Source organism: Acinonyx jubatus, chromosome D1 (genome assembly GCF_027475565.1).
Source record: "Acinonyx jubatus isolate Ajub_Pintada_27869175 chromosome D1, VMU_Ajub_asm_v1.0, whole genome shotgun sequence".
Classification (NCBI taxonomy): domain Eukaryota; kingdom Metazoa; phylum Chordata; class Mammalia; order Carnivora; family Felidae; genus Acinonyx; species Acinonyx jubatus.
Window position 1 is genome coordinate 86,884,023 of NC_069390.1, and position 26,445 is coordinate 86,910,467.

At 40.0% G+C, this 26,445-nt stretch overlaps 1 protein-coding gene across 3 annotated transcripts in view; it reads left to right on the plus strand.

The window, feature by feature from the left end:
- The window catches only part of PRDM10 (PR/SET domain 10), a 100,858-nt gene that overhangs the window by 26,465 nt on the left and 47,948 nt on the right, over nucleotides 1-26,445 (plus strand). For 2 of the 3 annotated variants that reach the window (XM_015067259.3, XM_053203861.1), the window contains exons 2-5: nucleotides 8,930-9,117; nucleotides 11,384-11,548; nucleotides 13,546-13,605; nucleotides 26,036-26,261. In XM_015067259.3, the coding sequence (XP_014922745.1) occupies nucleotides 9,049-9,117; nucleotides 11,384-11,548; nucleotides 13,546-13,605; nucleotides 26,036-26,261 (520 nt within the window). In that variant the 5' untranslated portion in view covers nucleotides 8,930-9,048. The remainder of the gene's footprint in view (nucleotides 1-8,929; nucleotides 9,118-11,383; nucleotides 11,549-13,545; nucleotides 13,606-26,035; nucleotides 26,262-26,445) is intronic. The other variant, XM_053203862.1, reaches the window with a different exon arrangement.

Sequence of the window (26,445 nt, forward strand, 5' to 3'; positions counted from 1 at the left end):
TGTGGGGGAAAATGCATTATAGGCTTGACAAAATATAGATTGTTAATTCCAACAACAACCATGCTGGGCAGATCATTTGGATTTTCAGATGAGAAAACTGGGGATCAGTGTGTGGCTTACTAACGTCAGAGCTACTAAGCACCTGGTAGATTTGGGAGAGTAGAACCCAGGTTTGTCTGATTATAAAGTTCATACTTTCAACTATACAACATTATTCAAGAAAAAATAACTAGACTAGAAGCTTCAAGGAGGCAAGGATTATTTATTTATTTATTTATTTATTTATTTTAATGTTTATTTTTATTTTTGAGAGATAGAGACAGAGCACAAGCAGGGGATGGGCAGAGAGGGAGGGAGACACAGAAACCGAAGCAGGCTCCAGGCTCTGAGCTGTCAGCACAGAGCCTGATGTGGGGCTCGAACTCATGAACCACAAGATCATGACCTGAGCTGAAGTCTGATGCTTAACCGACTGAGCCACACAGGTGTCCTTGTTTTTGTTTTTGATACACTGATGTTTCTTTTTTTTTTCTATGTTTATTTATTTCTTTATGAGAGAGAGAGAGAGAGAGAGAGACAGAGAGAGAGAGAGAGAGAGAGAGAGCATGCATGAGTGGGAGAGGGGCAGAGAGAGAGGGAGACAGAGAATCCCAAGCAAGATCCGTGCTATCAGAGCAGAGCCTGATGTGGGGCTGAACCCATGAACCACAAGATTGTGACCTGAGCCGAAACCAAGAGTTGGACGCCTAACAACTGAGCCATCCAGGTCTTAAGGACCCAGAATTGTACCTGGCATATACTAAGTACTTAATAAATAGTTGTTGAATAAAGTCTTTAGAGAGAGGATAGAGATGCAATCATGTCCTATTTTCCTGGAAATGAAATCTATACATTTTGGACAATGGGTAAAAGCAGGGAAGATGGGTGACAATTTTCTAGACAAAGTGTAGTGTGTAGTTTACCAGTTCTTTCAGGCCTTAGAAGAAGCACAATGGTGAGGAATGGAAGGATGTCCATCGCTAGCTAGGAGGCTGTCAGCACCAGGCTGCTGGACAGCACTAAAGTAGTTCCTGGACTCTTCCTCCCCATCTCAGATAAATCAAGATCAACAAGGGGGGTACCTAGCTGGCTCAGTCAGTGGAGTGTGTGACTCTTGACCTTGAATGTGAGTTCAAGTCCCATGTTGGGTGAGGAGCCTACTTAAAAAAATAAAATATTAAAAAAAAAAAGATCAACAGGACTCTATGGATTGTATAGTTAAAATAAATAAAAATGGAGGGACATCTGGATGGCTCAGTTGGGTGAGCATTGGACTCTTGGTTTTGGCTCAGGTCTTGATCCCCGGGTTGTGGGATCGAGCCCCGCATTGGGCTCTGCATTGAGAGTGGAGCCTGCTTAAGATCCTCTCTCTTTCTCTCTCTCTCTCTCTCTCTTCCTCTGCCCCTCTCCCACACCTGCATGGGCTTTCTCTCTCAAAAAATAATAAATAACAAATAAATAAAATATTAAAAAATAAGCTTTTAAAAATAAAAAAGGAAAACAAATCTGAGAAGACTTATTATCCAGGAAATTTGTATATAGGGCATATGTTATTGGATCAATTGGTTTCTGTGTCTCCCTCCCTCTCTGCCCATCCCCTGCTTGTGCTCTGTCTCTATCTTTCAAAATACATGAAATGTTTTGAAAATTCTGAAAGTCTTATAGCTCATCTGTAAGATATAAAAGTTGACATATTTGGACACTACTATGTGCTAGATCTTGTGCCTAGAAGTTTTTCATATATCATGTAACCCTTATAATAACTCTAGGAGGTGATTACTGTCTTCATTTTACATATGATGATATTGAGGGCAGACAGTAAGTGATTTGGCTAAGGTTATATACCTGTGAACAGTTGAGCCAGTCTGGGAGCCAGGATGTTCAATTGGGATTCTGTGGATTTTCTTCTGCATTCTGCTGCTTCCCCTCTAAGCTGTTTTCTTTTAAGTTTTTATTTATTTGTTTGAGAGAGAGAGACAGATGGTGTGAGGGTGGAAGGGGCAGAGAGAAAGGAATAGAAAATCCCAGGCAGGGCCCGAGCCGCCAGCATAGAGCCCAATGAGGGGCTTGAACGCACAAATCGTGAGATCATGACCTGAGCAGAAACCAAGAGTCAGATGCTTAACTGACTGAGCCACCCAGATGCCCCTCCCCTCTAAGCTTAAGGCAGAACTAGACTTTAGAAACCCTTTACACTCTCATTTTACAATGGGGACACTGATAATAGGGGATATAAAGTTACTTAGTAGTGGAGTCATGTCTAGAATTTAGGTGGTTTTTTTCTTAAAAATTTGATTAAAATTTTTTTTAAATATTTATTTTTGAGAGAGAGAGAGCATGAGCGGGGAAGGGGCAGAGAGAGAGAGGGAGACACAGAATCCGAAGCAGGCTTCAGGCTCCAAGCTGTCAGCACAGAGCCCGACGCAGAGCTCAAACTCACAAACCTTGAGATCATGACCTGAGCCGAAGTCGGATGCTTAATCGACTGAGCCACCCAGGCATCCCTAAAGATTTTATTTTTAAGTAATCTCTACACCCAATGTGGGGCTTGAACCCACCACTCTGAGATCAAGAGTACATGCTCTACTGACTGAGCCAGTCAGGCACCCTTTAGAATTTAGTTTTCTTGAGCAATTTATTAAACAGTAAGTAATTATGGAATGTCACACTGGTGTTTTAAGTAGTTTCGTAGCTACAGAAGCTGAATAGGTTTATGACTGTATTTTAAAGAACAAGAACTACCAAGTGGGTATTCTAGGGACTGCTTTGGATTCCGGACACTTTCCGAATTGAAGAGTTCTCACCCTCTTGGTTTCCTTTATTTGCTAATGGTATTCTAAAATTATTGGGAAATGCGACTGTGAGCAGTATTTCACATCCTCGTTGCTAAATTTTACTGGCAAGTTTTCCTACGTGTAGATTAACTATTGCGTTGTTTTGCTCCACATCTGCTAAGTAGTTATTTCCTTTTTTTCTGCCCTTTATCCTTGCCTTGTGTAGCTTACTGGTGTTTTATGCCGTGTAATGTCTACTCCCTTATTTGGGTAAGATTAGAAACAAGATGTTTCAGTCTGGGGCAAATGTCCTGTCCCTTCCTGTTTTGCTTTTCTGCTCCTCTCCTTCCTTCAGGTGCCCTCTTCTCTGAGCCCCTTCTTGAGCACCCGTTTGGGACCAGGTGTCCTGTTTTCCCTAGCACACTGGAATTGCTTTGAACACTCCATACAGATCATTGGGTACCTGGCACATGGCAGATCTGGAGTTCCTCTCGTGAGCACACACATTCCTTGGCCTGTAAGAACTTAATAGTTGAGATTGGAGAGCCAGACAATTTGATAGAAACATGATTGAATACCTTTTTTTTTTTTTAAAGCTAATATGTGAGTGTTATGTAGAGGCATTGTGTTAATAAGCACTTCACATTTATTATATCATGTCATTCTCTCAATAACCTTATGATTCCCATTTTACAGAGATGGAAGTGGAATTTAGAGAACTTCTGTGTTCTGTGTGAGGTCAGTTATGTTTCAGAATTGCTACCCAAATCCAGGTCCAGAGCCCAAGCTCTTAACCGCTGTGTTCTTGTACTGACTACTGCCTCTGCACAGGTCAAAGGACTTTTCCCTGTGTGTCCCCTGTGCCCTCACTCACCGTGTGCCACAGTTGGAATTTGAAAACTAATAACAACTTACGAGTCAGACAGCCTCTCTAAATGATTCAGCATCTTCCCTCAGAGGCTTCAAAGGAATTCAAGATCTGAACAAATGTAAAACAGTGTCCAAGTTATTATCACAGTATTGCTTGTAATAGTAAAAGATTAGAAATAACCTAAGTGTTGGGGCGCCTGGGTGGCTTAGTCGGTTGAGCGTCCGACTTCGGCTCAGGTCATGATCTCACAGTTTGTGGGTTCAAGCCCCGTATCAGGCTCTGTGCTGACAGCTCAGAGGCTGGAGCCTGCTTCAGATTCTGTGTCTCCTTCTCTCTCTGCCCCTTCCCCGCTCATGCTTTGTCTCACTCTGTTTCTCAAAAATAAATATATATAAAAAAATAAAATAATAAAAAAGAAATAACCTAAGTGTTGATCGAAAAGAGATTGATTAAATGAATTAGAATATATTTATATAATGAAATGATGCAGCTGTGCTAAAGAATGAGGAAATGACATATAGATGTGGGACAATATAAAAGGTAGGGCATTATGTGGAATAAACATAATTTAGAAGAGATGTTACTTTGCATAGAATCAATAGTACGCTGTCATTTGTGGTGGGAGAGGTAGAGAGTGTATGTATGTATGTATGCTTGTATGCAAGCCTTATGTCCAATGTGGGGCTTGAACTCACAACCCAGGGATCAAGAATTGCATGCTTTACTGACTGAGCCACCAGGCAGGCACCCCTCTATTTTTGTTTGTACATGCATAAAATATCTGTGGAAGGATAGACAGAGATTGGTAATATAGGTTACTTCTGTAGAGTGGTTAAGGGATTCCAGGTAGGGAGATTGTCTGCTATATACCTTTTGTGTGTCTTGAATTTGGATTTCAAATAGTAAGCTCCTGCCTAGAAATGAAAACAAATACAGAAAGGCTTTCAAGGCTGTGTATGTTTCACGAATGTGTGGGATAAGCCTGCCTTCGTCCTTGCTCCATCCCAGTGCCTGGCATAGTATGTACTTGCGTATTTGTGCAATCAATGAACCGCGTTGAGAAAAATATCTCAAATTCCTGTATAGGAAGGGTACAGCATCTCTTTTGTGGTATGCCTGCTAAAAATACATACCCTGGATCTAATCATGAAGAAACATCAGACAAACTCAAATTGAGGAACAGCCTGAAAAATAAATGGCCTGTGCATTTCAAAAATGTCAAGGTCATGGATGGCTAAGAAAGACTAGGGGACTGTTCCAGATCAGAGGGGATAGGGGGATATGACAACTGAACGCACTGTGTACAATGCCAGATTGGATCCAGGGCCAGAAAGAAAGTTGTTTCTTTCACCATAAAAGACATTAACTAGACAGACAATTAGCAAAATATGAATAAGCTCTGTAAATTAGGCAATAGCACTGTTACATTGTGTCTTCCTGGTTTTGATAGTAGTACCATGAGAAAAAGTCCCATTTTTAGGAAATAGGCACTTATGATTTTAGTAGTAAAGTTGCATTGTCTGCAACTTACTCTCAAGTAGTTCAGGTAAAAAGCAAAAGAGGGAGGAGAGAGAAAGAAAGAATGGTAAAGTAAATGGGGTAAAATGTTACCATTTGGTGAGTCTGAGTGAAGAAATACAGGTATTCTTTCTACCATTTTGCAGCTATTCTGTCAAACTATTAAAAAAAATATTTCCTGTATGGAACATTTTGTGATTTTATAATACTGAGCCTTTTATATCCTCTTATACAATTTTATGGTTTTCTTCATTTAGATCTTTATATCTTTGATAACATTTAGTCCTAGATTTCTTTATATATTTGTTCCTTTAAAAAAAATAACAGGTGGGGTGCCTGGGTGGCTCAGTCGGTTAGATGTCTGATTCTTGGTTTCGGCTCAGGTCATGATCTCACAGTTCGTAGGATTGAGCCCCACATTGGCCTCTGGGCTGACAGCATGGAGCCTGCTTGGGATTCTCTCTCCCTCTCTCTCTGTCCCTCCCGTGCTTACACACTCCCTCAAAATAAATAAATAAACTTAAAAAAAACAAACAAACAGCTTTGTTGACTTATAAGCCACATATTGTATAGCTTGCCCTGAATGTCTTTTTATACATGCTTAAATGGCACTGTTATATAAGGAAAGTATGCTTTTTTTTTAAACAATAATAAACTTTTTTAGGGTATAATGTACATATATTAAACAAATTTTTTTTAAATGTTTGTTTAGTTTTGAGAGACAGAGAGAGAGAGAGAGAGGGAGGGAGGGAGCAGGGGAGGGGCAGAGAGAGAGGGAGGCACAGAATCTGAAGCAGGCCCCAGGCTCTGCTCTCTGTACAGCTGAACCACCCAGCCTAATTTGCACATATTTTAATTGAATAGGTTGATGACTTTTTTTTTTTAAGTTTATTTATTTACTTTGAGAGAGAGAACCCTCAAGGAGGGGCAGAGAGGGGGTTGGGGACAGAAGATCCGAGCCGAGAGCTGGATGCTGGGCTAGATCTCACAAACTGTGAGATCATGACCTGAACTGAAGTCAGACACTTAACCGACTGAGCCACCCAGGCTCCTCTGTTGACACACGTATTCCCTCTGTAACTACCCACCAGTCTAGATAGATACAAGATAAAGAACATTTCCATTTATGAGAAAGTTCCCCAAACCCCTCTGTTTGTACATGCACCTGTTGGTAGATGTGGGTGTTGTTTCTAGTACCCTCTGATGGAGAGAAGAGTAGGCTGTATGGGGGGTGACTGTGTGTGGTGGGTGTGGTTTCTTTGGGGGTAAGGCTGACAGTGCTGAGATGAAGCAGGAACAGTCTCCTCAGAAGGTCGGAAGAGGCTGCCAGGCGGTTGGGATGTGGCAGTTCCTGTATTCTGGAGTAAGGCCCAGACATTGGATGTTCCCGTCTTTTCTTTCTTTCTTCTTTGGGTCTTATTCTGGTTAAGAGGTTGGAGCATGTACAATCTAAGAATGTGCTTCTTGGCTTATTTCCATTGATAATGGGGAAAATTCTGACTGGATCTGGTCTTCCTTACCTTTGGTTTAATGGTGTTCTGAACAGTTTTAACCTTTTCTGTTTACATATGCTACTTTCATGGGGTGGTGGGAGGATGTATATCAGGCACAGCTGCCCTATTAAACAGCAAATCTCACGTGACTCTTAACATGTCAGTGTTTTATCATTATGAAAAGGAAAGATTGATTTCCTTTTTTTTTTAATTGAAAAGAAAATTTTTAAATGTTTATTTTTGAGAGAGAGAGAGAGACACCGAGTGTGAGCGGGGGAGGGGCAGAGAGAGAAGGAGTCACAGAATCCAAAGCAGGCTCCAAGCTCGGAGCTGTCAGCACAGAGCTCTCAGCACAGAGCCCAACGTGGGGCTTGAACTCAGACTGTGAGATCGTGACCTGAGCTGAAGTTGGACACTTAAGTGACTGAGCCACCCAGGCACCCCAAGAAGATTGATTTCCTTAAAACGCCTATTTTGGAAAACAATAGGGTTTCAAGATGCAGAGTTAGTGCATGTTGATGTTTAGTAAGGCTTGTGATTTGTTCATTAATTGCTCCTGTATTGACCAAATGGGAAACAGTCTACATTTGTGTTCACCTAATTGTGAACTTAGAAAACTCAGAAAACTCAGCCCTCCTCGCCTGCCATTTTCCCCTTGTTTTGTGACTTTTATGATTCTGCTATTCATTTCAAGTAGGGGGTATAGGAGGTCAGTGTTTAAGCAAGTGTGCAGGGGAGAGCTGAGCTGGGGCCGTGCAGCATTCAGGAGTGCATGTGAACCCATCACTTATCTGTGTTTACCATCCAGGAACTTCATTCTCCTTATCAGCAGAGCTAAGAGAGCTACCGTTAGCTTTTTTCTTCTCTCTATTCCACATTGTTGACCTTCCGTATTTATTCATTCATTTATTTATTTTTTAAGTTAACCCTACCCCTAACATGGGGCTCGAACTCATGACCCCAAGACCAAGAGTCGTGTACTCTGCTATTGAAGCCAGCCAGGCACTCCAGACCTTCAGTATTAAAAAAAATTTTTTTTTAATGTTTGTTTGTTTGTTTATTTATTTATATAATTTATTGTCAAATTGGTTTCCATACAACACCCAGTGCTCATCCCAACAGGTGCCCTCCTCAATGCCCATCACCCACTTTCCCCTCTCCCCCACCTCCCATCAACCCTCAGTTTGTTCTCAATATTTAAGAGTCTCTTACAGTTTGCCTCCTTCCCTCTCTGTAACTTTTTTTTCCCCTTCCCCTCCCCCATGGTCTTCTGTTAAGTTTCTCAGGATCCACATAAGAGTGAAAACATATGGTATCTGTCTTTCTCTGTGTGACTTATTTCACTTAGCATAACACTCTCCAGTTCCATCCACATTGTTACAAAAGGCCATAGTTCATTCTTTCTCATTGCCACATAGTATTCCATTGTGTATATAAACCACAATTTCTTTATCCATTTGTCAGTTGATGGACATTTAGGCTCTTTCTATAATTTGGCTATTGTTGAAAGCACTGCTATAAACACTGGGGTACAAGTGCCCCTATGCATCAGCACTCCTGTATCCCTAGCAGTGCTATTTCTGGGTCATAGGGAAGATCTATTTTTAATTTTTGGAGGAACCTCCACACTGTTTTCCAGAGTGGGTGTACCAGTTTGCATTCCCACCAACAGTGCAAGAGAGCTCCCATTTCTCCACATCCTCTCCAGCATCTATAGTCTCCTGATTTGTTCATTTTAGCCACTCTGATTGGCGTGAGGTAGTGTCTCAGTGTGGTTTGATTTGTATTTCCCTGATGAGGGTTTATTTATTTTTGAGAGAGGGGGAGAGAGAGAGAGAGCGAGCAGGGGAGGAGCAGAGAGAGGGAGACAGAATCCGAAGCAGGCTCCAGGCTCTGAGCTGTCAGCACAGAGCCCAACGTGGGGCCTGAACCCACAGACTGTGAGATCATGACCTGAGCTGAAGTCGGACACTTAACCAACTGAGCCACCCAGGCGCCCCCAGACCTTCAGTATTTTAAATGAGGGTTACACCTATCTAATGAGTGTGTAGAACATAGCAAGCATGCAATACATTGTATTATCATTATAAATAATTTCTCCATTTTTACCTTTTTGTCCAGGTGTGTTATCTTTTACAAAGCTCCTTTTTTCTCTCTCTCTGTGGTTGAAACTGCAATTTACTAAAATGCATTTATCTATTTAAAGACGTGGTTCCTTTTCTCTCTCTTTTCAGGCACGTTGCAGAGAGGTCTTTCTGTCCTTCATGAACACGCGTGTGGTGGACAGATGACTGTCCCCCACCCTGTGCTGTTCTAGGTGCCCTGGACGTGGAGCTGTCCAGTAGGGGGAAGGATGGATTCCAAAGATGACAGCTCACACGTGTGGTCTACATCTGCAGAACATGAAGAGAATGCTGCACAGGTGAAGAGTGGCCTTTCCAGCTTGGTACTGATAACAGTTTTTCAGCTGGGTACAGTTTGCGGACAGCTACAGAAATTGCAGCTTCTCTGTAGGGATGAGTAGCTGGGAGGGAGCAGCACACAGGACTTGCACAGGAGGAATAAGGAGGGTTTTAGCACTTTGAATGCTCCATCAGTGTGAGTCACTATGATTTAGAGGAGCTCTGTGACCCCCCCCCCCCCCACAGGCTTCTCTGCCATTTCTGCAACTTATCGTCATACTTTGTTTCACTGTTTTATTTTATGTTATTGGCACTGAAAGCCTCCAACTGTAGTGTGTTTCTTTTATGTTATCTCCTATAGGGTTTTGATTCTTCACGTGTAATGAAGCACAAAGTATGTCTGTAGAGTGGCTTTTTCTTTTCTTTCAAATTCAGAATGTAAAGGTCTAATTGAAAGTGGTCCCATTGAGTCAACCTCTTTGGAGGTTAGTCACTTACTAAAATGTAGCCATAATGGATGATCACTGCCTTTTGGACTGTGATCATAGCCAGCTGCATGTTCTTTTGAATATTCTTAGCAAAGGCAAATGTCTGCTTTTTTGGTGTGGATTTGAATTTTGGGAACAGTCAGCAGTCATATGGAACCATACGTGGCCAAAGTATAAAACTTGATTTTTAAGCATTGTAATAAATATGCAATTTTAATTCAGTGTTTTGTTAAATTACATAACCTTAGTATTATAATCAAAATCAGGCAGTTAACATTGAGATCCTTAAATATACACATTTCATTTAGCTTAAGTAGCATGACAAATGTTACAATAAATAAAGTTGATCTTCAATAGTTAAAAACAAACAAAAAAACGTTCTAGTGATGCTTCTAGTGGAATAACTGAGAAAACTCTGCTGTTTCTCATAGAAAACATTTTGAAGACAACTTTCATGTAGCTATGCGTTTTGGTGTATTTTGTTTATAAACAAAAATGTAGTCCATTCAGAAACAGGGTCCCCATTTGTAGGTAACCAGATAGTAGAGCTCAACACCCCTCATTGAACTCTCCCTTCTCAGTTGATTCTTTTCCTAGCCAAGAACTCTGATTTAGCAAAGTGCTGAGTGATGGAGACCAAGTTTTGATGTTAATGAACAAATCTAAAGTCACAAAATTATCATGTAGCACTTAAAACTGCAAATATGTTATAAGCTTAATTCTTCCAATAGACAAATTATATCTTCATAGACAATCAAATTTGTGTAGAAACTGGACTAATCACTGAGTATAGAAGTGGAGGTTTGTTTTATTTCTCTGATGGTTTGATTGTATTTGGTCCCCAGGTTTCTTTCTGGGGATTAAATTTGCTTATTTCATCTTTGGAATCTACTATTCTCCACTGGAGAACACTGGAAGAAAACAAGTTAGGTCTGAAGCCAAGATGATATAAGAGTAAAGATCCCAACCTAACTTCAGTATCAGCACATAAATTATTTCTCTCCCAAAATGTGTACTTGGCCATCTGCTTCCATACCTTCAATATCAGGCATCAGGCTATGTGCCAAGCTCCAGCCTTCAAGAATTCAAACCTCCAAAGCTGACTACTCAGAAAGCATTTTATAGAATTCAGTTTCTGCTTTAGTTCTTGGTAGATAGAAAATTACTTACCTTGGTGATAACTGCAATAGTTTTCCAAAACCCCTTGAAAGTGCTTGATTAGAATTTCCTTTCTGGCAAGGAAGAGTTCAGTTACACTCACTGATTTAGCAAACGGTCACTGACATGTGTCCACATAGACTTGGATTGTGAAAAAACATGTAGGAAAGAAAGTGACCTTGTGTTAATGTGTCTCCCGAAAGGCACTGTTAGTTATAAAGCATGATATTTATGCTGTGTTGAGAGCCATTGGCTTTTGAGTTGACATTTTTTTATATTACAGAATAATTTGTATTTTGTATTTTGGTCATATCGACAACCAGGAATCTTCAGTCACATTTCCAGGTTTAGCTAACTGCCCCCTCAGGACTCCCCAAAAGAGATGTCTGCATTGGACATTCGAGGCAAAGAGAGATTTATATCAGTTGCTTAATATAAAGCAGTAAATGATCTGACAACAAGGTCATTGGATCCTGTCTCCAAGTCACTAATAGTGTAGATGAAGGTGTATCAATTCTTCTTTCATTGGGGATGTTTTAGAAATGCAACCGTGTACTGTGCTTGGTCAGCCATACAGCTTTGTGAGATTGGTTTTGTTCTACAAGGACACTTTCTACCTACTTGCTGCTTTTTGCCCCAGGTGCACTTTGTTCCTGACGCTGGAACTGTGGCTCAGATTGTCTACACCGATGACCAGGTTCGTCCACCCCAGCAGGTGGTATACACGGCAGATGGTGCCTCCTACGCTTCAGTGGACGGTCCTGAGCATACGCTGGTGTACATCCATCCTGTGGAAGCTGCACAGGCATGTGAAGGATTATTGTTTGTAGTTCGTTTGTTAATTGGTTAACTCACCAGTGACTTCTGTGTTCATTCTCTGCCAGTCACTGTGCTAGGTGTGGTGATGTATGATATGCTTCAGATAAGATTTGTGCTCTTCGGGAGCTTATAACTATCTTGGCAGAGGAAGATGTGCTTTGTTTATTTAAATTAAATGTGATAAGGAGTTAGAGCACTGCCTTCCCATGAGTTCTTGTCCCAGTCACTATTGATTCTCAACTTGTTACTTTTCTTTGTATCAAGAACCAGGTCAAAAATGGCATTTAGTTTCGTATAGCTTAATCAAAGACAGATCAGTGAAAACCATACAGACTATTTCAGTTAAATGTGTAAGCAAAAAGTCCTACTAGCTTATTAACTACTATTTATTAATTTACTGATTTGTAGAACTGCGATGGAAGCAAAGGTAAATGCTGCACAATTAGAATTACTTTTATTTTTTTTTCTCAGTGACTTGGGGTGTTAGTTTCCAAATGCATGACACATATATATACACGGGTGGGCACCTGGCTGGCTCAGCTGGAAAAGCATGTGACTTTTGATCTTGGGATTGTGAGTTAGAGCCCCACGATGGGTATAGAGATTACTTGAAAATAGAATCTTTAAAAAAAAAACAAAAAAAACCCCAAACCCCCACAAATATTTAATTGTTAGTTTGTATGTTACCACTTTAGAATGCACAGAGCACTTCTAAATATATTTACAAAAAAGTTCCATACTTTTATAGTAGAATCCTGGTAATAAAAACTTACCCTCATCCAATATTTAATCAAGAGACTCTAGTCACTCTAAAGAAGAAATAGGGCCCACCTAATTAATACCTTTCAAATATATATGAAGGTGAAATGACCAAATAGTCAGATGGTACTTTCAGAATGCCTCTGCTGCGTTTTAGTCACATAACTATATTAAAATAAGGTCATATAGTTTATGTAAAGAGCCCAACTTTAGTTTATTACTATGTTACTAAATGTCTGATTATGAAGAAAAGTACAAATGTCTGACTTACTAGAAAAATTAGATGTTTGACTTATCATAATTTTTTTAAGTTTATTTAAATTTAGTAATCTCTACACCCAAGGTGGGGCTTGAACTCACAACCCTGAGATCAAGAGTCACCTATTTTTCTGACTGAGCCAGGCTGGTGCCCCCCTGACTTAACGATAAGTTTTAAATACCAAGTCTAAGAAATCTTACAACTGGCTGAAATTCTCCTATGTGTACCTCTGGAATCAAAACTCAACTACAGTTCTTATTCCCCTAGGTTTGCTAAAGGCTTGAACAAATTAGAGGAAAGAAAACTTTTCTGGATTGGTGATTTTTTGTGGTGCCCTGGCTAAAATAACTTTGAAGATTTTCCTTCCCTAGTTAGCTTTGTTGTATCATGACCCAAATTATTATGTGTTTATAATGAGAACTTTTCAAAATTATGATTTTACTGGCTTTATCCAGGGATGAATCTGTGGAACATTAAATTCAACTTATTTTCCTTCTCGTTCTTTTTTGCTAATGAGCATGCATTGTGTTTGAAAAATATCCTTGTGTATATACTAGTTTTCTGTGTGTCTGTGTCTCTATCCATTTTCGCTTAATCACGAGTCTCCTCCTGTGAGTATAGTGTCATGTGTGAACGTATGCACTCTTGTTCATGCCATGTCTTTTACGTTTCTGTGACATGCCCTTTTAATTAGTGCTGACATTCAACCTCAGGAGAGATTTCGCTTAAGAGTAAAATTGTCCAGTATGTTAGCTAGTTGAGATGGTTAACTTATACAATCTCTTTGGAGCCCTCTGAATGAAAGGCTTTAGCTGAAAGTACAATTACTATCTTTATCTTATTTATTAATGAAGGATTATTACTAGCTACATGGGAACAAAGCCTGTCAAGAATTTTTCCTGTGTAGGCAAGCTGTCTAAAGATTTATTGATATGTTTTTTGTTTTGTTTTGTTTTTTTGCCTAGACTCTGTTTACAGACCCAGGGCAGGTAGCTTATGTCCAGCAGGATGCTACAGCTCAGCAGGTAATGAGTTGCTTTTTTTGCCTTTTTATTGTTTACCGTTCCCTGGAATGTGCCCCCCTCCCCCACCCTATGCTGTGCATTCTCTGGTTGTCTATTTCTTATGTGTTACAAATGGTCTCTACTTCCTTTGATGAAAACAAAGCAAAACATAGCCCGAACACATTCCAATCAGTACATATTGAAATAGTCTGGTAATAAGAAAATGATTCATCAGGAAAATGTGAAAATTAAGTCTATCAATAAGATATTGATTCAAGTTCCAAAGAATAATCCTGAGTTAAAAAATGTCTCTTTTTGGAAATTTGGAAACATTTTGGTACTTTTCCTATTTTTAAATATTAGGGAAAACATTTCTACATGTAAATTTGATAGCACCCTTTCTCATCCTAGCTTCTGAAAAATTGAGATCCTTCTTGGTTTTCTTTTAAAATGTTTTTTTCCCCTTTTATCCATATTTCTAGTATGTTCTATTTTACTTTGAGGGATTTCTTCCTTATTTTCCTCCAGATTGTGAAACTGGTAAAGAAGGTATAGAAGCTAGATACCCCTCAGTCTTACTGTAAAGGAGCTATGGATCCAAATGGTTTTATTTCCATGTTGGCTAGCGTGACTGTTACTTAGCGGTACTACTGAGTGTCATGAGTGATTATGAAGTAAATTCCCATTAGTAAGCACTTTGTGCATTTAAATTCTTTTAGTAGATGATTCAGATACTTCCATTTGAAATATGAACAGTAGTTTTGTTAATGTTCTTTATGAAATCTAGAAAGAATTCTTAGGAGTCTTTGTCATTTAAGTTATAGTTGAATTTATTCCTGATTGATAATAATCTGCAATTTTGTGGTGTCTGTGAACTTGAATGAGAATTTGTCTTAATCTGTTGAGGCTGCTGAAATACAATATGATACACTGGGTGGCTTATAAACAACAGAAATTTATTTCTCACAGTTTTGGAGGCTAAGAAGTCTCCAGGTGCTGGGGATGCCCGTTCACGAGGGCTCTACCTTCAATACCTAATCACCTCTCAGAGGCCCCACCTCCTAATATCATTACATTAAGGGTTAGCTTTCTTTATTTTTATTCCCTGTGTAGCTAATATACAGTGTTATATTAGTTTCAGGTGTGGGGATTAGCTTTCAACATACAAATTTTGGGGAGACACAGTCCATAGCAGAGTTATTTTATTTTAATAGTTTTAAAATAATTAGGTATATTCTTGACAAATCATGTCCTTTTCTGTATTTATTGATTCCATCAAGCAAGCAAAGGCTAGATTTAATTAGTTTTGACAACTTGGCAGAAAAAAAAATTTTTGTCTTTCCTAGGTGATTAGTTCATTTACTCAGTTTTGGGGTAATGAATTTTTTTTTCATAAAATATTGAAGCATTACAAAAAACAAAAACAACAAAAAAAAAGAAGTACATAAAAAAAAATTCTGTCCAGAAACATCCTCATTAACTTAATATTTGGTGACTATTATTCCAGACATCCTTCTAGACATACAAATAGATAAACAGGCATGGGGGGGGGGGGGGGAGAAATGGCATTGTGCCCTAAATGCTGTTACGAATCTAAATGCTTTAAACTTAAATTGACTTGAGCAGAAGAAAATAAAACTGAGGTGAAAGTAAAGGAGGTTGGAGTCATCATGTTCTCCTGGACTGCACTTGAGCTCTAGCCCTGTGTTGTCCTTGGCTCCTGCTGTGATAAGAGCATCACTGACGCTGACACTTCCTCCCAGTGTCCTCACAACTGTTCTGTGTCAGGTGCATTATTATTGTGACTCATATATTTATGTCCTGCTCACTAACCACAGTTATTTAGAGTTTAGCTGCATTCTCTACTAGCATTTAATCTGTAGAAATCTTGAGTCTAATTTTGATTATTTTCCTCATTCCTTCTCTGTCTTCATGCCTATCTGATACTTTATCCTTGAAGTTTTCCTTGGAAGTCTAATGACTTCGCCAGCATATGAATCAGAATTTCCCTATACAGTGTATGTCCTTGAGATGTATAGGTTAAGACTATTTCAGGAGCGTTTTCATTTATCAGACTTTTGAAAATCTTTTCAGTTTCATTTGATATGTTTACTTTTCAGGAATATCAGTCACAAGTATATTGACTCTTCTTCTAGTTCTGTACCTAATCTATTCTCTATAATCATTTTTATATCTGTTCTCTTCCATGTTATTGTGTAGTTTCCTTTGTGTCCGACTTACAACATACATCTAGAAAAGCACAAAAGATTGTAAGCATATAGCACACTGATATATTGTGAAGTAAGCATGCAGTATAACCAACACACAGATATATAGAACATTCCCAGCTCCTGAAAGCCAACCTCATGCTTCCTCCTAATCACTTCTTGTTCCTTCCTCCTCAAAGTAACTACTCGCCTGCTTGCTAACATCGGAGATTAATATTCCATGGTCTTGAACTGTATATAAATGGAACCATTTAGTATCATTTCCTTTCTTTGTGGCTTCTCTTGTTCAGCATAAACCCCCAGAGATCCGTTTGTGTTGTTGTGTTGTTGTTGTGTTGAAGCTGTGGGGTTTTGTTTCCTTCTTGTTTTATTGCCATCTAGTATTCGGTTTTATGAATATACCACAATATATATTCCAGAGTGTGATCCTTTCTCCACTTTGTTCTTCAAGAGTTTCTTGGCCCCTTGCTTTTCCACATGCATGTTAGAATCAAACTGGAAGTGTCCACAAAAGTCCTGCAGGATTTATTTCGCTTGGAATTTCATTGTATCTATGAATCAGTTTGTGAAGAATTGACATCTTTATAGTTTTGAGTCCTCTAATCTGCGGACATGATATATCCCTAAGTTTAAAATAAAAGTTAAAAAACTATCTTCTGAGTAGTGAGTCTTACACATCCTTCAGTGGACTTATTCCTGGATATTTGGTGTGTTTGATGATATTATAAGTGGTATAATTTTTAGAGTTTTCATTTTTTTAAATGTTTGTTTATTTTTGAGAGAGGGAGAGACAGAGACAGAGTATGAGCAGGGGAGGGGCAGAGAAAGAGGGAGACACAGAATCCGAAGCAGGCTCTAGGCTCTGACCTGTCAGCACAGAGCCCAATGTGGGGCTCAAACTCATGGACCACGAGATCATGACCTGAGCCAAAGTCGGGCACTTAACCGAAGGAACCACCCAAGCGCCTCTAAAGTTTTCATTTTCTAACTTTTATTTTGGATTTTCTTAACAAACAGTCATGTTGTCTGTGAATACTGACACTTTTCTTTCTTTCCGATACTTCCTAAACCTTATATCTTTTAATTTTATTTCTTTTTTGTTCCCCTTTTCATCTATTGGCTGGGATCTCTAATACATTGTTGAACAGAAGTGGTGCTAGTAGGTTTCTTTTTTTCCCTTCCTGGTCTCAAAGGAAAAATTTTCACTATTAAAAATGCTGTTTAATGTAGGATTTTTAAAATATATATATTTAAATGTCTATTTATTTATTTTGAGAGAGAGCACATAATAGGCTTAGAGAGAGGGAGAGAGAATCCCAAGCAGGCTCCATGCCTGGTGTGGCAGGGATCTCAGGAACCATGAGGTCATGACCTGAGCCAAAATCAGTAGTTACATGCTTAGCAGACTGAGCCACCCAGGCGCCCCTAATGGATGTTGACTTTTCTCAAATGCTTTTTCTGAATCTGTTGAGATTTTTCTCCTCTTTTCTGTTAATATGGTGAATTATATTAATTGATGTTTACAAATTAAGCCAGACTTGCACTCTGGAATAAACTCTACTTGATCCTTTTCATATATGTCTGAATTTGGTTTGCTAATATTTTGTTTGGATTTTGCATATTTATTCAGTAGTCGATGGTGTTTTCAACTAGAGTATTCAATTTTTTTCTTTTAAAATGACTTTCAAATATCAAATCATTATGTTGTATACCTGAAACTAATATAATGTTATATGTCAATTACAGCTCATTTTTTTAAAAAAGAAGAGAAAACAGAAGTAGCTTTCATCTTGATTTTTTTCTTTTAATAGCATCCTGAAAAGCTACATTGTCATTATTGACTGTATAGCATGCATATATATATATATATATATATATATATATATATATGTATTTTAATGTTTAATGTTTTAATGTTTAATGTTTGGAGAGAGAGAGAGAGAGAGAGAGAGAGAGAGAGAGAGGGAGCATAAGTGGGGGATGGGCAGAGAGAGAGGGGGACAGATGATCTGAAGCAGGCTCTGTGCTGACAGCAGTGAGCTGGATGTTGGGCTTGAACTCATGAACCATGAAATCATGACCTGAGCCAAAGTCAGGTGCTCAACTGACTGAACCACCCAGGTGCCCCTGTATAGCATTCTATTATTTATATTCTCTGTTTATTGTTTTATATGTAAGTTATTTTCTTTTTTTGCTACTATATAGAACATTGCCATAGATATCATATCCACTTATTTCCTTAGAATAAATTCCCCAAAGAGAAATGATAGAGACTAGAGGTATTCATATTTAAAGTTATTTAAGAGCCAAGATTTTTTGTAAAAGTGAAAAAAAGATACAGATGTAAAAATCAAACAAGTTAAATAAAATCCCAGAATGCTAAATCTGAATTAGAATGTCTGTGTAAACTCATAATGTGTTTTCTCTTAAAACACATGTTTTCTAGTTTGGACCACTGAAAAGGTTTAGCCCGAGTCATCAGTCCAGTAACAATGAGCCAGGGTGGTCTCTAATACAATTTTCCAATAAAAGGGAAATGGCAGATTCAAGCTCTGGGACAGGAAATATACAAGATGTGCCTCAAGTGTCTTGTCAGAATGTAAGAAAGGTAGTGAAAACTTCTGGGGTCCTGTGGAAAGAACTCACAATCCAGCTTGAAAATGTCAAAATGGGACATTTGACCTGTAAAAAAAGGAAAGCATCAACAATAGATTGAAATACATCAAATATATTTCAAATCTGTAAGGTCATTAAATAGTAAAAGAAGTAACTCATTGGTCACTCTTTGAGGATGTTGGGGACGACCACATTATTTGAAAAACTGGTAAATGTTGGAAAGGAATCCAGCCTTTCTCTCTGAATGCACTCAGGTAAATAATTACTTGAGGGAAATTTCTTTATAGGAGCATTCCAACTAATAAATAAAGAGAGGGTGATTGGCTTGGAATATCACCATTTTTCATTTCCTAATGAAATGGGGATCTAGGCAATGATCATCAACAATAGTCTGAAAGCATCAGGAAAAAGCTGATGAGGCACTTTATAATGGATGGCTCGACCTAACCCTCTGGACATAGTTAATATCACTGAGAAGAGAGAACCATTCATTATAGGCCTCCTGGTGTTGTGTACCTCCTATTGCATTTTACAACATATGAAGTGTTCCTCCCCCAACACCGAACACCTGAATCTCATTACATCTCCAGATTCTACTTTCAGCTTAGAGGAAGCACAGTAGACAAAATGGAACAAGTGAAAGACACAAAAGGATGCAGTCAGTGTAGTTGGACTGTGGGAAGATCTTTGGACAAATGGCCTATTTTCTTCCACATGTAAATTGTGAAGGAAAAGAAGAGGAACAGGAATTTACACATTCAAGGAGTCTTCACAGACATATCCATCACATGTGATATGTGGACCTTGAGTCCTGATTTGAACAAACTAACTGTTCAAAAACAGCAGCATGAGGGGCACCTGAGTGGCTCAGTCAGTTTGGCGTCTCTCTTTTTTTTTTTTTTAATTTTTAAAATTTATTTTTGAGAGAGAGAGAGCACGAGCAGGAGAGAGACAGAGAGAGACACACACAGAATCCAAAGCTGGCTCCAGGCTCTGAGTTGTCAGCATAGAGCCCAATGCGGGGCTCAAACTCACAAGCCGCTAGATCATGACCTTAGCCAAAGTCGCATGCCTAACTGACTGAGCCACCTAGGCGCCCCACGGTGTCTTGTTATTGGTTCAGGTCATGATCTCATGGTTATGGGATCCAGCCCTGAGTTGGGCTCCGTGCTGAGTGGAGCCTGCTTGGGATTCTCTTTCCCTCTCTCTGTCTCCCTCTCTCTGCCACTCTTTCTCTCTCTCTCTCTCAAAATAAATAAATAAATGAATAACTTTAAAAAAATGCAGCAGTGTAAGACAATTGGGGAAATTCTAACACCAGCTACATATTTGATATTACTAAGGAATGATGCATACAATACAGAAGTTCTTTTCTTTTTGAGATATCTACTAAGCCATTTATTTATAGATGAAAACGTATCCTGTCAGAAGTTTGTTTCAAAATAATTTAGTGAGGGGGAAAGTGAGTGGCAGGGTAACTGAAATAAGGTTGGCGTTGAATTGATAATTGTTGAAGCTGAGTGATGGGCGCATGAGGTTTATTATACTGTTCTCGCTAATTGATGTGTTGAAAATTGTTTTATTTATTTTATTATTTTATTTCTTTCTTTCTTTTTTTAATATGACATTTATTGTCAAATTGGTTTCCATACAACACCCAGTGCTCATCCCAACAGGTGCTCTCCTCAATACCCATCACCCACCCTCCCTCCCTCCCACCCCCCATCAACCCTCAGTTTGTTCTCAGTTTTTAGGAGTCTCTTATGTTTTGGCTCCCTCCCTCTCTAACCATTTTTCTTTCTTCCCCTCCCCCATGGTCTTCTGTTAAGTTTCTCAGGATCCACATAAGAGTGAAAACATATGGTATCTGTCTTTCTCTGTGTGACTTATTTCACTTAGCATAACACTCTCCAGTTCCATCCACATTGTTACAAAAGGCCATATTTCATTCTTTCTCATTGCCATGTAGTATTCCATTGTGTATATAAACCACAATTTCTTTATCCATTTGTCAGTTGATGGGCATTTAGGCTCTTTCTATAATTTGGCTATTGTTGAACTGCTATAAACATTTGGGTACAAGTGCCCCTATGCGTCAGCACTCCTGTATCCCTTGGGTAAATTCCTAGCAGTGCTATTTCTGGGTCATAGGGTAGATCTATTTTTAATTTTTTGGAGGAACCTCCACACTGTTTTCCAGAGCGGGTGTACCAGTTTGCATTCCCACCAACAGTACAAGAGGGTTCCCGTTTTTCCACATCCTCTCCAGCCTTTATAGTCTCCTGATTTGTTCATTTTGGCCACTCTGACTGGTGTGAGGTGGTATCTGAGTGTGTTTTTGATTTGTATTTCCCTGGAGGAGTGACGTTGAGCATATTTTCATGTGCCTGTTGGCTATCCGGATGTCTTCTTTAGAGAAGTGTCTATTCATGTTTTCTGCCCATTTCTTCACTGGGTAATTTGTTTTTCGGTGTGGAGTTTGGTGAGTTCTTTATAGATTTTGGATACTAATCCTTTGTCCGATATGTCATTTGCAAATATTTTTTCCCATTCTGTTGGTTGCCTTTTAGTTTTGTTGATTATTTCCTTTGCAGTGCAGAAGGTTTTTATCTTCATGAGGTCCCAATAGTTCATTTTTGCTTTTAATTCCATTGCCTTTGGGGATGTGTCAAGTAAGAAATTGCTGTGGCTGAGGTCAGAGGGGTTTTTTCCTGCTTTCTTCTCTAGGGTTTTGATGGTTTCCTGTCTCACATTCAGGTCCTTTATCCATTTTGAGTTTCTTTTGTGAGTGGTGTAAGAAAGTGATCTAGTTTCAACCTTCTGCATGTTGCTGTCCAGTTCTCCCAGCACCATTTGTTAAAGAGACTGTCTTTTTTCCATTGGATATTCTTTCCTGCTTTGTCAAAGATTAGTTGGCCATACTTTTGTGGGTCTAATTCTGGGGTTTCTATTGTATTCCACTGGTCTATGTGTCTGTTTTTGTGCCAATACCATGCTGTCTTGATGATTACAGCTTTGTAGTAGAGGCTAAAGTCTGGGATTGAAAATTGTTGTTATAAACGGGAAAGTTATTTGCAGGGATGAGAGGGAGTTATTTTCTATATGTGCTGCGGAAGTGAGCACTTGGGAAAGTTATTTTGATAAGACTCTCTAAATTGCTTTGCAGATGCTGAAAAATTTACCTTCCCACTGACGATACGTGCGAATACCTATTTCCACTCACCCTTGCCACACTGAGTATTTGCATTCTTTTCAAATTTTGCCAATCTGATAGGCAAAATGGCATTTTGTTGTTTTAATATCAAGGCATAGTTTTAATTAGAAGTTTTGCTGCCCTTGGCACCTCAAAGAGCCCTTCATTTTCTCTAATCTCCAGAAACAATCTGCTCCTCTCATGTTTTGTAGTCGGAGAGTTCTCTGAGCCCTGGCGTTACGAGGCGGTGTAATATTGGCTTAGCACCTTTCCTTCTTGCAGTTTCCTTTCAACCAGCATGGCTTTTATTTCTGCCTCTAATAAATACCTTAGAGATGGTCAGTTTATTCTGTGACCTGGAAAAATTCTAGATAGGAAGTTAAGAGTGACAGTTTACCACAGTGGATGAGTGCTTTTTCCCCTCTCCCCTTAGCAAAAACTTTCCTATTTTCAGTTGTTTATAGCGGTGGCAACATACATTCATCTGAAGCCTTTTTCATATATGTGCATCCCTTGTCCTTAAGGAAGACACTGGCACTCTCCAGACCTAGAAGCATGCTCTCTCCTTTGTTTCAGAAAATGAACATGTGTGACTCCCCACACACTGAGAAGGAAATATGCTACAATGATAATTGGTCTCAGTAGGAATCCAGAAGCATTCTGTTGTGTTTGCTGCTGTCCAATGTAGTTTCATATTTCACTTCTGGGATACAATGTATCCTGAAATGCATTATGTAATTTCAGAAATAATTACGGAGACTGATATTAAGTGGGCAGGAGAAAGTGTACCATAAGTTGAACACATTCTTTTTCCTTGTCCTGTGTTTTGTTGTGCATGATAAAGTGCATAGGATTAACATATTTTTGTTGCTTACTCACTTCCTGTGAGTGAACTTGGCACACACAGCTCGCCTCCTCACTGCCTGGTTGTTTCCTCCGGAGCAGGTGTGGTTACCTTGTTGCTCTGGTATTCAAGGTGTGTGTGATGTTTACCTCCTCTGGTGCCCTCCTTGAACAGACTTAACCACATAGGTGCCACTGTGACGGAGTGGAAAAAGCAGGGCAGAGTCTGAATTTGAATTCCCTCTCTGTCACTTAGGAGCCGTGTGGTTGTGTTACCCGACCTCAAAGGAATTTAAAGACATGCCTAGCTCTCCAGAAATGTCAGTTGGCTTTGAATTATTAATTAAACAAATTTGTAAGGTGTGCCCACTGTGTATTAAGGTCTGTGCTACCTAGAAATACACTGGTTACCTAGAAGTGATTATCATCGATACTAACGCTCACAGTATCTCGCGTGATTCTGGTCTATACACAACCTCTGCTTTAGCGTCAGTTCTTCAAGCTAATGCTGAAGGATTCAAGCCTTTTAGTTGCTACAGCCTTTCAGGAGTGTTCCAGCACGGGGGAGGAGGAGGTTGTTGGTACTATTTTAATGTCAGCTTTCTCAGCAGTGGCCAGAAGCCAGCGGTAACCTTGCCCAACCACAGTCTCTCTAGCAGCATCTGTTGGGAAAAAATGCATCACAGCTTCACTGGGATAACTCTGGGTTACTGAATTTATTCGTTTCTGTTGGCTCTGCAAAGTGATAAAGAATTTATGTGGAGTAGAGGTGGATATATATGCTTTAGTTTGTTCAGTGTGTGATAACATTCATCACTAACGCTGGCATGAAATTTAAGTGGCTTCGAATAAAGGGTGATAAGGAAAACGCACTCTGAGATAGCAAGAATAGCTTGGTTGCAGGATCAGGAGAGGATCTGGGGGGAGGTGACGCACGCAGTTTCATTGCCAGAAATCCCTCATTCTTTTCCTTGACGAGTCTCACTTCAGTGGATGTTTTATCCTGTTTTTATTGTGATGCTGAAGCATCTCCCAGAATTTTGTTCTCTCATATAAAAGCTTCTAAAAGGCCCTGAGCCAGAGATGGAATGTCATATACGAGTCTGGCTCCTGGGTTAAATGAATGCATGTTTAAACATGCTCATGCTATTTTGAGGTAACTGATTTTATCTGCTCTCTGGAGCCTGAGTGCTTCAAATATTGGGCAGTAATCGTAAGCTGCTGTACAGCTGTCCAGGTCAGATTCTGTAAACACAGACAATACTGTTTCTTCATGGAGTTTGAGAAGTTCTTAGAAGCACAACTGAGGAGCACCTGGGTGGCTCAGTTGGTTGAGCATCCTACTCTTGATTTCTGCTCAGGTATTGATCTCAGGGTCTTGGGATCAAGCCCCTCATCGGGCTCTGTGGCATGGAACCTGCTAAATGTTCTCTCTCTCTCTCTCTCTCTCTCTCTCTCTGTCTCTCTCTCCCCCTTTGTTCCTTCCCTCTCCCCTGCTCATGCACACTCTCTCTCTCGCTTAAAAAAAAAAAAAAAAGAAGCACTACTGAAAAAGGACTTTCTGTGAATACAGTAGAGTTCCTTTACGTGGCTGAAGAGATTAATGTCATTTCCTAAAGGGCCAAATGTATTTCTATAAATGAATCTTCATTGAATCCCTGCTACATGCTCTTTTAAGGTTGTGGAGGAAGTATGTGATATCTTAGTCCTTAAAGAACTTGTGATAGTAGTTGATTATTATTAATATCAAGCAGTTGCTAAATGCCAGATACTCTACTACTGGCCTCATATACATAGTGTTTCATTTTATCCTCACAACAACTAATGAGGCATGTGTGACTATGTCCATTTGACAGGTAAAGAAACTGAGGTTCAGAGAGGCTTTATTAAACTCACTAAATAGTGGGGCCGGGATTTTAATCCAAGTCTGTGTGAGTCCAAAGCCCATGGTCTACTTCCCCGAGGTGCAGTTGGAGAGGCAAGAAGGACTCACATGCAAATGCACGCTAATTGAAACCTAGATGGTGTTTGGCACTGGATACAAAGCTATGAGAAATAGCTAATGTGTGAGGCGTCAGAATCAAGACTCTAAAGGATCTTGGCAGACTGGAAGAAGAGAAAAAGTAACAAAATGAAATTACTGGAGATAAATGCAAAATCTGCCTACCCCCCCCCCCCCCCATTTAAGTAAAAATCAGCTATTTAAGTCATGAGGAGGAGTAAAATGGTTTAATGGCACTCTGTGGGAGGAAGAAAGGACTCAGGGATTTTAGTTATTTTCAAGTTCAAACTGGGTCAGTAGTGGAACAATGGCTGTCATCAATGCTAATGTAATCTGAAGCCATATTCATTTGAAAATGTGGACTCCATTGACAAATACTTGAAGCCAACAGGATGGTGAGGGATCTGGAAATTTGGCCATGTGAAAATGCTTGAATGAGGTAGGGGTTTTGGTCTTGGAGTATTTGCAGAGCCTCTTATCTTCGCCGATTCTGTCTTACTTGAGGGGAAAGGTGCAGGCGCTGCCTTCTGCCTGGAGACAGGGAGAACTCGGCCTCACGGAACCATCACTGAATGATTCCAAATGATCTGGCCTGTGTGGTGAGATGATGAAATGTTGGAGCAGAGGGATGTTGTAGAATGGGATTCCATGACTCCAAATGCTACAGGGATCAGAGCAGAGGAGAATCAGGGAGGACTAGAGTGGTCAGAGATGGTTCATGGAGAAACCGGAACACGACAGGGTTTGGGAGATTGGTGGGGGAAGAGCCTTCTGGGTGGGGACGGCAACATATGGGAAGATAAAGAAAAAAGGATTAGGCATTTAAAAAACTTGCTTTATTTATTGAACAGGAAAGGGACATGACTTGAGTACGGGCAGTGGAAATAAGATTGGATAAAAGAACCTGGGGTAGCATATAACCCTGTGACACTTACTTAGGTAGGGAACTTTTTAAGGTGTCTTAAAAAGGTGTCTGCACTGTCAGTGCAGAGTCCAACACTGGGCTTGAACCCACGAACTGTGAGATCATGACCTGAGCTGAAATCAAGGGTTGGACGCTTAACCAACTGAGCCCCCAGGCACCACCCCTGCCCCCTGCCGTGTGTTTAGTTTTAAAAGTGAAGTGGTTGAATATTGGTCAAATTATTACTTACACTGTGTTGTGTCCACCCTGAAAAGGCAGGAGAGACCCCCCCCCACCCACCCACACACACATACGCACACTCAAAATTGAGTTCAGATGTTGAGACATGACACCACGGATACACCGAGAAGGTATGGAAAGGTTTGAAGTCTCTGGGGAGACAGGGCAGGCACTAAAGGAGGGAGCGCCCAGGCTTTCTTAACAGCTTTCCCAGATGTGGGGTAGAAATAGCAAAGATGAAGGCAGCCTAGAGCTGGAAATAATTTCTTCTTCAGGGTCTTGAAGGGAGCTGATGTGATGAACATCTTCCACCAGAACCTTGTAGTGTGTGTGTGTGTGTGTGTGTGTGTGTGTGTGTGTGTGTGTGTGTATACCAGCCAGGTGAAAGCAAATGTGTGCTAACTTTATGGTTAAACTTTGTCCAGGCCTCATTACCGGTGCATAACCAGGTGTTACCTTCAATTGAGGGTGTGGACGGTTCAGACCCTTTGGCAACACTGCAGAACCCTATGGGTAGACTGGAGGCCAAAGAGGAAGAGGATGAGGATGAGGACGAAGATACTGAGGAAGAAGAGGAGGAGGATGGTGAAGACACAGACCTGGATGACTGGGAACCGGATCCGCCTCGGCCCTTTGACCCGCATGACTTATGTAAGCATGAGCTGTTCCTTGGGAGTGTGTGTGGTCACAGCAACATGGTTACCATGTGCTGAGGGCTTCCTGTGTGCAGATGCCGTGCTTCCTGCTCTGCATGTGCCATCTTACTCAGTCCCCGCCACAGCCTGTGAGGGAGGTGCTGATGCTTTCTCGTGGGTTCAGATTTTAGTGATGAGTG